This window comes from Rhododendron vialii, chromosome 11a (assembly GCF_030253575.1).
Source record: "Rhododendron vialii isolate Sample 1 chromosome 11a, ASM3025357v1".
Classification (NCBI taxonomy): Eukaryota; Viridiplantae; Streptophyta; class Magnoliopsida; order Ericales; family Ericaceae; genus Rhododendron; species Rhododendron vialii.
In genome coordinates, this window is record NC_080567.1 from 37695053 (window position 1) to 37706629 (window position 11577).

The following is an 11577-nucleotide window of genomic DNA, read 5'->3' on the forward strand; positions in this document are numbered from 1 at the left end:
TAACTGTAATGACGTGGCAGAATTTGGTTAGGGAGGGAAACATTTTGAAACCAAACACACCTCCCCATCAATCTTGATCTAAATTAAGAGCTTGTTTGATAATTTAAATTCAGCACTTAAAATTGAATCAATTAATTAATAAGTGATTCAGTAGGTTTGATAACGATATTTTACATTACTTAACAGATTAAGTGCTACTTAAAATGTAGGCTAAAAAGTTGAAAAAAATTAAATACTTTGAGCTACTTAATTCTAGCTGAATTCTTATGTACTTGTATTTAATCACCATACCACCACCACTTCATCACCACCACCACCACTCCACCACCACCACCACACGACCACTACTCCCCTATCACTCCATCACCACCACCACCATTACCACACTGCCACCGCCACTACCACACCGTTGCCGCCGCCTCCACCACCACAATGCCACCATTGCACAATTATCATTCCACCGACACCACTCATTGTCCCCATTACACCATCATTCCATTGCTGCTGCCACCACCACCACTCACTGCCACTGTTACATCGTCATCACTCCACCACCACCATTACACCACTATTGTCAGCACTCCAACACCGCCACCACCACTCCATCACCACCACCACAATCACAATTCCACCATTATTATATGTACATTATGACCATTAGTAAATTAAGAGAAAATAAAAACAAAAATTAATTTATTATTTTTTTAATTCAGTACTTAATATGTTTACCAAACAGCTTTTCATTCTAAAAAATTCAGCATTCAATACTTAATTTTTCGGCATTTAGTTTCAATTTTCAGTTTTATCAAACAGGTCCTAAACCGTTCGCTAATCTGTCCGTTAATCTTGCTTAAGGCTGAAGCGTATATGATGGCTCAGCCCACGACACGCTTCAATAGATCACCACCGTTCAATTCTAATCGAACGGACACCATTTACGCTGGCTCACCGTATTACCGTAGTCACCATTTACATCAACCCCACGAAATTAACACTTCGTCTCACACTCTCTCTCAAAAACTAAACGCAAGCACTCAACGACGCCAGATCTGCGAGAGAACAGACAGAAAACCCTCGTTCTCTCTCCTCTCTCTCTAGGATCCCGATCTACATCCTCGTGGATGATTCTCCCTCTCTAAAACTCTTCCCTCTCCCTCTCTCTACATGTACGTCCCTTGCTGCCGCTGCTGGCGATTGCTTATGCGGTAGTGTATCAGTTCGATTTACCGTTTCACTTTACCAGATCTGAGGTAAATAGTTTTCCTTCATTTTCAAAATCCATTAATCGAATCTAAAGCTGTTATCTTTTCAGATCTGTGGTAATTCACTTCTTTAGGTGCAACTGTAGCGATTAGTATTTTATCGATTTGTAGTTCGTTTATGTTGTGATCTGGATGGAGCGTTGTTGTTTTGCGGGGAGCTGTGTGGGCTGTAATTTCAAGTGATTGTTGTTTGACAGAGGTTTGAGATTTTTGTTCTGATTGGCGAAAATGTGATGAATTCACCGCATTAGGTGTTCATGTGGTGATTAAATTGATCAATTCGTAGTTCGTTTATTTTGGGATCTGGATTGAGCGTTTTGAATGTTGTTGTTTTGCAGAGAATTGTGTGGACTGTGCTTTTTTAAGTGATTGTTGTGTAACTGAGGTTTGAGATTTGTTGTGATTCGGGAAAATGTTGACGAAATTTGAGACAAAGAGTAATAGAGTGAAAGGACTGAGTTTCCACAGTAAGAGACCGTGGATCCTCGCGAGTCTCCATAGTGGTGTGATCCAGCTATGGGATTATCGGATGGGGACTCTCATTGACAGGTTCGACGAGCACGATGGCCCCGTTCGTGGCGTCCACTTTCACAAATCTCAGCCACTTTTTGTGTCTGGAGGTATCAAACTCTCCCTCATTAATGTGCACAATCTTTAATTCACTTTCTAATTTGTTATTAATTGTGCCCACATTACAGGAGGAGATTCAGGTGAATTCCTTCCTTAGTATTTGGAATCATCGGAATGCATTTCTTTAGATGAGTTGTTATTCATCTTGCATAGATCTATCCACGTACTCTTTGGTCTGTTGTTTCCGTACTCAAATTTCACAATGGATACCTCGAACGTTCATACATAACGCTTGGATTTTAGTGGAGTATAAATGGAGCCTATGATCCGGACATTCTTAATCTGAGATATTATTAGGTTCCTGTTTTGGGGCATGAATCGTAATTGAATCTGTACAATTAATCGGAGATTCTACGTAAAGGCTTGCCGTAGTGTCAGTGAATTTAAAGATGTCTAGGACTCTGGCTCTGGCCCACGAAATATGCTATATTGGAGTTATTGGACCTTTTTTTGCATCATTTATGCAGTATAGACTGAACTATTCTTTCACCTTTTAGGTAGTTTGACTTTGCCCCCGCCTTTTGGTAGCTGAAATGAGAATGTTGAAATGGATGTGTGGCAAGACTTTGCGAGATAGAATTAGAAACGAGAACATTTGCAGAATGGAAGGGGTAGTAGCACCAATAGAAGATAAGATGCAAGAAAATAGATCAAGGCGGTTTGGGGCCTTTGGGCGTGTCTACTGTAGATTGCGGTAGTTTGGAGGGTGATATGGTTACGGTTGAGGGTAACACTAGGGTAAGGGTAGGCCAAAATTGATATTAGAGGCCATAATTCAAATGGGTCTAAGTTTTTCGAATATTTTGTAAAACACGATGCCGTTACAGAATTTGATGGAAAATGGATTCATGTAGCATATCCCAATTGGGACTTAATTAAGGTCTCTGGTTTGGTTATGTGGAGCAATCTTTTTTCATGTGGTACTTTATCTTCTCGTGTTTTGGACCTTATGCTCTCTCTTCTTTTTCCTCTAAATTTCTTATCTCAGTTCAAAGTTCTTGGTCAGGTCCTGTCAAAATTTTGTGGGTTTTCATGGTAGGGTAAATCTTTTCAGAAGTTCTTTTATTTGATTGGAGAACGTTGAACTTTTACGAAGTCTTTAATTTGAAGTTGTGAACCTATATTACATGACTCTAGTAAGTTTCCAACACTGCATTTTCGGGCACTTGAGCTTGTGAGGTAGTAATATGGGTTTAGCATGTCTTGTTAGACATGCACCTCTAAGTTAGTATAAGGAGCCAGAGTTCACCTGTATACATGTGCATAAGATTGCCACTTTATGCATAACATGCTCTATATTAGCTTGTGGAAATTACTTAGTAATCCTTGTCGAACTTGGGTAAATCCAACACTTCAGACACGGACTTTCACTTCGACACATTTACCAGGGTGATGGTTACATATAATACACTTGTTGCTTATTTGGAAGATTTTCATGTCTTTTACTACACTGTTTCTTACAGGTGATGATTACAAGATTAAGGTTTGGAACTACAAGTTGCATAGGTGTCTTTTTACTCTTCTTGGACACCTGGATTACATCCGGACTGTTCAGTTTCACCACGAGCATCCTTGGATTGTGAGTGCAAGTGATGATCAGACTATCAGAATTTGGAATTGGCAATCACGTTCATGTATTTCTGTTTTGACCGGCCACAATCACTATGTGATGTGTGCTTCATTCCACCCTAAGGAAGACCTTGTCGTGTCAGCTTCACTAGATCAGACTGTCCGTGTTTGGGATATTGGTGCCCTGAAGAAGAAGTCTGCTGCCCCAGTTGATGACATTCTGCGGTTGAGTCAGATGAACACGGATCTGTTTGGCGGGGTGGATGCTGTAGTTAAGTATGTATTGGAAGGTCATGATCGTGGAGTTAACTGGGCTTCGTTTCACCCAACCTTGCCGTTAATAGTCTCTGGCGCAGATGATCGTCAAGTGAAACTGTGGCGCATGAATGGTATGTTGTCAAAGAACTATCTTTAGGCTCTGTTTTCTCTATTCCACAAGGTAGTTATGAGGTTCATTTCTTTGCGGATTTAATGCCTTGGCTGGTCTTCAAATGTGGTTGTAGTTAATGTGTCAAATTCTTTTGTAAATAGCAGTATTAGAAAGTGTAAAGATAATTCTTCAAACATTCGTCCATTTCAGAGCTTTTGTTGGGTTTGAATTCATCAGGCTAAGCTGGTTTACAATGAATTCCAATTTACATGGAATTTGAACACTGCCGTTTTTAAATCAATTTATAATTACATAAATTGATTACATTTGTTGAGATATGCTATTCTTTCTTTCTTTTTCCAGATACAAAGGCATGGGAAGTGGACACGTTGAGAGGGCACATGAATAATGTGTCATGTGTCATGTTTCATGCCAAACAGGACATAATTGTTTCCAACTCCGAGGACAAAAGCATTCGTGTTTGGGATGTGACAAAGCGGACTGGCGTTCAAACTTTCCGTCGGGAGCACGATCGGTTTTGGATTCTCTCATCTCACCCTGAGATGAATCTTCTGGCTGCCGGCCACGATAGCGGAATGATTGTGTTTAAATTGGAAAGAGAGAGGCCTGCCTTCTCTATAAGTGGTGACTCTATGTTCTATGCCAAAGATCGCTTTCTTCGTTTTTACGAGTTTTCAAGTCAGAAAGATACCCAAGTAATTCCAATTCGACGCCCTGGTTCTACAAGCCTAAACCAAGGTCCACGCACTCTGTCATACAGTCCTACAGAAAATGCTGTTCTCATTTGTTCTGATACTGATGGTGGCTCTTATGAGCTCTACATTGTCCCTAAAGACAGTATTAGTCGGGGTGATACCATGCAAGAGGCGAAAAGAGGTATAGGAGGATCAGCTGTATTTGTTGCTCGAAATAGGTTCGCTGTGCTTGACAAAAGCAACAACCAAGTTCTAGTCAAGAACCTTAAGAATGAGATTGTTAAGAAAAGCAGTCTTCCTATGGCTGCTGATGCAATATTCTATGCGGGAACAGGGAATTTGCTTTGTAGAGCAGAGGATAGAGTTGTTATATTTGACCTTCAGCAGAGAATTGTTCTTGGTGATCTTCAAACTCCTTTTGTCAAGTACATTGTTTGGTCGAATGATATGGAGAGCGTGGCCTTGCTCAGCAAACATGCTATAGTCATTGCTAGTAAGACACTCGTGCACCAGTGCACCCTTCATGAGACCATTCGTGTGAAGAGCGGAGCCTGGGATGACAATGGGGTTTTCATTTATACAACCCTGAATCACATCAAGTATTGTCTTCCCAATGGCGATAGTGGAATAATAAAGACCCTTGATGTCCCAATTTACATCACAAAAGTATCAGGCAACAAGATTTTTTGCTTGGATCGGGATGGGAAAAACAAGGTTATAGCCATTGATGCAACAGAATATATCTTTAAGCTGTCTTTGATGAAGAAAAAATTTGACCATGTTATGAGCATGATAAGGAACTCTCAGCTCTGTGGGCAGGCAATGATTGCTTATTTACAGCAGAAGGGGTTCCCTGAAGTTGCTCTTCATTTTGTGAAAGATGAGAGAACCCGTTTTAATTTGGCTCTGGAGAGTGGGAACATCCAAATTGCAGTTGCTTCAGCTAAGGAAATCGATGAGAAGGATCACTGGTACAGATTGGGTGTGGAGGCTCTTCGTCAAGGTAATGCTGGAATTGTTGAGTATTCCTACCAGAGGACAAAGAATTTTGAGAGGTTATCTTTCCTTTATCTCATTACTGGGAATATGGAGAAACTATCCAAAATGCTCAAAATTGCTGAGGTCAAGAATGATGTCATGGGCCAGTTCCACAATGCCTTGTATCTTGGTGACGTTCGAGAACGTGTTAAGATTTTGGAGAATGCTGGGCATTTGCCTCTTGCTTATATCACTGCTTCGGTCCATGGACTACAAGATGTTGCTGAACGTCTAGCAACCGAGTTGGGAGATAATTTACCTATGTTGCCAGAGGGTAAAGTACCCTCCCTTCTGACGCCTCCATCCCCCATTTTGTGCAGTGGAGATTGGCCCCTTTTAAGAGTTATGCGAGGCATATTTGAGGGTGGCCTGGATAATATTGGAAGGGGTGCCACTGATGAAGATGAAGAGGCTGCAGATGCTGATTGGGGCGAAGAATTGGACATGGTTGACGCGAATGGTATAGAAAATGGAGACATTGAAGCTGTTTTGGAAGACGGGGAAGTTCCTGAAGAAAATGAAGAGGGTGGATGGGATCTTGAGGATTTGGAGCTTCCTCCTGAGGCTGATACTCCAAAGGCATCTATCAATGCCCGCTCTGCTGTTTTTGTGGCCCCGACTCCTGGCATGCCCGTAAGCCAAATTTGGATCCAGAGATCTTCTCTCGCTGCAGAACATGCTGCGGCTGGCAATTTCGATACTGCAATGCGGTTACTGAGTCGGCAATTGGGAATAAAGAACTTTACCCCTTTGAAACCCATGTTCCTCGATCTTCATACTGGAAGTCACACTTTTGTACGAGCATTTTCATCTGCCCCAGTGTTATCCTTAGCTGTTGAACGCGGATGGAGCGAGTCTTCTAGCCCTAATGTGAGGGGACCACCGGCGCTTGTGTTCAATTTCTCTCAATTGGAAGAGAAACTAAAATCTGCTTACAAAGCCACAACATCTGGGAAGCTTGCTGAGGCTCTTAGGCTTTTCACTAGTATCCTCCATACCATTCCTTTGATTGTGGTCGAGTCAAGAAGGGAGGTTGATGAAGTTAAGGAGTTTATTATCATAGTGAAAGAATATGTTTTGGGTCTGCAAATGGAGCTCAAGAGGAGGGAAATGAAAGACAACCCAGTACGCCAGCAGGAGCTTGCGGCTTATTTCACTCACTGCAACCTTCAAACGCCTCACTTGAGGCTAGCTCTCCAAAACGCGATGACTGTTTGCTTCAAGGCTAAGAACCTCAGTACCGCTGCAAATTTCGCTAGACGGCTCCTAGAGACCAATCCTACCAATGACAACCAAGCAAAGACGGCTCGCCAAGTGCTTCAGGCAGCTGAGAAGAACATGAAAGATGTGTCTCAGCTGAATTATGATTTCAGAAACCCATTTGTGGTTTGTGGGGCCACATATGTGCCCATTTACCGAGGACAGAAGGATGTTTCCTGCCCATATTGCAGTTCACGGTTCGTGCTAGGCCTGGAAGGGAAGCTTTGTACTGTTTGTGACCTTGCGGTGGTGGGGGCTGATGCTTCTGGCTTGCTGTGTTCTCCTACTCAGATAAGATGATCACATTAAGGCAGAGGTACGAAATATTGAATCAAGAGTTTAAGGTTCCATCGCGCTGTTTTTGCTCTCCTGGCTCCCCCACTTTTGGCTTGCTCTTTTTGTTTACCCTCTTTTTTATAGTTGTTCTAATTTTCGTTGTAATAAAATGGAGATTTTTTGGCTGGGGTTATTCTTGTTAGTTGTTGTTCATAGACAAGAATGGAATGTGGTCATTGTTAAAGTAGACATTGATTGTAGGTACGAGGGCTTATATGTTGGCATATGAAATTGTTGTTTGGTAAAATTTGCTTATTTCTGTGATGTTTCCGGGTTTCTGTTGTTGGGTAGTAGTCTAAGAACTTCACTTTAAAGGTTTTTTGGTGATATTTGAATATTTGTTCAAAGAGCAATTTGCTTCAATTGCCAGTTTTGTTGTATGTTTTGTCTCTTGGCTGTGTTTGGTGGTTTTGACGTGCTGAATTGAATCTTACCTATTTGAAGAAAATGTGATCCAACTAGTTGAGTCTGCTGTATAAAGAGAGAAACAGTGCCCCAATTCCTCGACTGAACGAACAAACCCACCTGAAGCCATTTGTATTCGTTCTAAATTGTTTACCGTCAGGTTGAGTCTCAATGTGGGCTTTTTTTTGGGCTAATTTTGATGATTAGAAATGTTAGAACTTGTTGAGAATATAACACATGCCTAACATAAATGTATGTCAATGACAAGTAACGACAATGTACGTGGTACGTGGTGGTGTCGTCGGTTAACGAAACATTACACGGATGACACATCTACATCTCCTGCTAATCCTAGCATGTGATAGTGGGTGCCAAAACCTTGTCATCGCATTCAGAGGGAAAATTGTGCTTCCTATTATAGCAGCATTTTCATCAGGGGGCATGTCGTTCGGATTCTTCCAAAAGATCCAGACCAATTTTCCAGGGGAGTTGGGAAAGGAGAGGAGTACTGTACACTATTTTCCTTTCTATATTGTACCACACGTTAACACACATTCGTTCAACAAAGCACTCGTCTATTTTTCTAACCTAACAAACACCAGTGGTTGCTATTTTTACTATTTATCCTGATTGGAGTACACTTATTAAAAACACATCTTCAGCTCTGCCACCACATGCTTAGTGCTAATAGCACCTCGTGCAGTGCCATGTGACACTCCAGCCAGTTGTAGCCATTGAATCATCTTGAACTAAGAATTTGAAAGAGTTAGGGAAGAATCACTGTGTTTAATCAGAGTGAGATTTTTGCTCAAGATGTTTCGGATCAAATCACAAATGGTGGAAGCAATAATTACTTGTAATCTCTTTTAACATTGAAATCACATGGTTTGGGCTCTGGATAAGTTCCTATTATTTACAAACACTGATCTACTAAAATTTACTCCATTGGAGCGAAGCTAGATCTCGCAATTTTTATTTTTTTTATAATCGTTGGAGCCCACACTAGCCTGCATCTACGGAAAAAGTGAACGAGTCCCAACCCGCTAACAACTACTACTACAATAGAATGTGAGTCTATAACCTCCACAATCAACAAATGTGAGCACCTTGCATAGAGAAGGATTCGAACCCAAGACCTCGAGAGAATTGTTGACGCTCTATTAGTAAAAGAAGCACTTCGTTTGGGGATCAAAGTGGAAACTTTTTGAACTCCAAGGGGAAACGTGTAATTTACAACTTACGCATCACGTTCAGTTCAATCTCATGTACTAGAACTAGATTCCATTGCCACGTACAGGAAGCCAATGACCACCAAACACGTGGAAGTTTGCATTTGCCACGTAACCTCCGTATAAATAACCGGACGAACTTCTGTTCGGTGATGACGTGAAGCCAACAACTTCATCAAAATCGAAAGCGAGAGAGAGAGAGAGAGAGAGAGAGAGAGTTTGGGGATTCTGAAAAAATGGAGAAGATATTGGGGATTGTGATTAACAAGAAAGAGAGGACAATGGCGGATGCCTGGATCGTCGAAGACTTGTCTTCGTGGGAGCTTGTCGACCCGTCCGACGACGACAACGATGAAGACTACTCTTACGACGAACTCGACCTCTACGTGTTTGAATCTCCGTCCTCCTCCGATCTCTCCGCTCAATCTCCGCCGCCTCCGCACGATCTCGTCGATCACGCCAACGATCGCGAAGATCGTGTGGATTTGGCGAAATGTGTTTCGATTGACGAGAAGTGTGTGTATACAGTTACGGAGGTAAGACCAACGGTGGCATGCTTTTAATAAATTCATTTTGTCGCGAATATGTATTATTTTTCGTGAAACTCCGAAAAAATTGGTATCATTTGCACTTCGTAAATTTATAGAACCCATCTTAAAGCTCTCTGTAAATTAGGGTTCACCTAGAAAGTTTGGGCTGAATGAACTTTTAATTGATGTATGGGAGGAGATTGACCTGTCTCAAAATCCGTTTTTCCGGGCTCTAAGTCGTTCAATTGGCTTAGACAATCGGGGAACCCAGCCTAAGTATGGTTAGTTTTGCAGTGGCGCACATATCATATTCTTGTTATCTAGTAGTTCTACCTAATAGAATTGAGTATATAACCAGTGGAAATCTTGTGTATAACTAATCAGAATAGGCCTCCAATGAAAGATCACTAACTCACAAAATATGTAAAAGATCAGCATAGATAGGTTGAGTTGAAATGTTCTTTCCATATTTTTTGAAATCGAACGAAATGTATTTAATTTTGCATTGGAATATATTTTCATATCCCATTGGACTGTATAAAAATAGGTTATTAGGATGAAAAATACCAAGTCTCCCAAGTAGGGTTTATCATATTGAGGCTGGCTTTCTGGTGCCTAGGTCCGAGGAAAGAAAGGAAGAACCCCTATTTGATTTATGCAAAACATGATCAAAATATGTTCTTTCTTCTATTCGAGCTTTTAAGTTTTGATATTTTTTTAAAATGGTTTGGATGTCACCATAAGATCAAATGATTCAGAACGCGTTTAGTGTTCTGGTATGAATTTTTCTCAATAAGTAATCGTAAGATGCGTATTGTGAATCGGGAACATCTTTACACTGCACATCCTTGTAGGTGCACTCCAAATTTTCTCATACTAGTATTTTTGTTGTTATGCGTAATTTGAAGCACCAAAATCCAAAAGGGAGTTGTAAAAATATGGGGTGCATAAAATGTTCCCAGACTTTCAAATATCATCTTTGTATCACTAGTTAATTTTTGTTTGGGTCGAATTCAGGTACCTCCGAATGTAAAATCATGGATCCGTTCCCGTGTATACAAGGACTATGATGATGAAAATGATGATGGTGGTGATGGTGATGAGGAGGAGGAGGAGAAGTTTGATGATTATGGAGGTGAGTATGATTTGGACGATGAATTGGTGCCGAAGAATGTGATCGATCGATTTGGGAGGCAGAGGATTCGGAAATTGGGGAAGAGGGCTTTTTCAAAGATGAACAAGGCCAAGAAGTTGCCTTACGCCTACAATCGCCCAGGTTGCGTCTATGGAAAGCACGGGCTGGGTTTGAAGCACAACCTCATCAACTAGTGAGATATTGGGGTAAATTAAAGCTAACCTTGATCGAGTTTCGGTGATTTGATGGTGTGAATAAGTCTGATCTGGTTTAGGTCTGTATAGCCAAGGGGATTACGTAGTCGTAAAATGGGGTTTTATTTTTAATGTTGATTCTGGAGCTGTCTGAATTTGGATTTGGTTTGTTTATAAATTTTATGCTTTCGATTGGAATAGTTGATCTACTAAGGATGATTTTTTGACTTTGGCCGAAGAAACCTGGCTATGCTTTGAGTTTGATTGGGTACCCCTTCCTTCTTGTCTTGATATACAAAAATGGATGCACAAGAGAATTTCAAAAATTTAGCTTGCAACAAATCTATCTAGATTATGTTGATATTTTTTTATAAGAGATTATGTTGATATTAATGTCCGTAACTTGATTTTTAGTACACATGTAGTGTTCACCAACCTCTACCAACTGAATAATTCAAGGTGCCCTACAATACACTACGGTAACTTCTTGTCCCTTGTAACGAGACTCAGTTCATATGAATAGAGTCTGTTATGATATAAAAAGAGTTGAGCATATTGAGGTGCCCTACAATGCACTACGGGAACTTTTTGTCCCTTGTAACGAGACTCTATTCATACGAATAGAGTTCGTTATGGTATGAATAGAGTCCGTTATGAGAAACGATGATTGGAAATGCAACTTAGAAACAACGATGATTGGAAATGCACCTTAGACCACACCCTGATGATTCAGTCCCTCAAAATTGATGGTTATAATTAAGGTCTACTGCTCACAAGTTCCATTCATTCTTATTTATTTTCTTGTCACCCATAAAGAATACGAAGAATCGAGCTGAGTCGAGTATTGATTATGGGTTCATTGGGTTGGGGGTTAAGTTGAAAATTTAATGAACTTTAAAAATG

The 11577-nt window shown here is 40.7% G+C and overlaps 2 protein-coding genes across 2 annotated transcripts; both read left to right on the forward strand.

The window, feature by feature from the left end:
* Positions 1-987: 987 nt before the first annotated feature.
* LOC131307985 (coatomer subunit alpha-2) lies at positions 988-7428 on the forward strand. Its single transcript, XM_058334761.1, has 4 exons — positions 988-1250; positions 1601-1882; positions 3356-3850; positions 4195-7428. The coding sequence occupies exons 2-4, from the start codon at positions 1675-1677 to the stop codon at positions 7143-7145; spliced, it is 3654 nt and encodes a 1217-aa protein (XP_058190744.1). The 5' UTR covers positions 988-1250; positions 1601-1674; the 3' UTR covers positions 7146-7428.
* A 1532-nt stretch (positions 7429-8960) lies between these two features.
* LOC131307988 (uncharacterized) lies at positions 8961-10916 on the forward strand. The gene is made up of 2 exons (XM_058334764.1): positions 8961-9351; positions 10363-10916. Exons 1-2 carry the CDS (start codon positions 9052-9054, stop codon positions 10672-10674), a joined length of 612 nt encoding a protein of 203 aa, XP_058190747.1. The 5' UTR covers positions 8961-9051; the 3' UTR covers positions 10675-10916.
* The last annotated feature ends 661 nt before the right edge of the window (positions 10917-11577 follow it).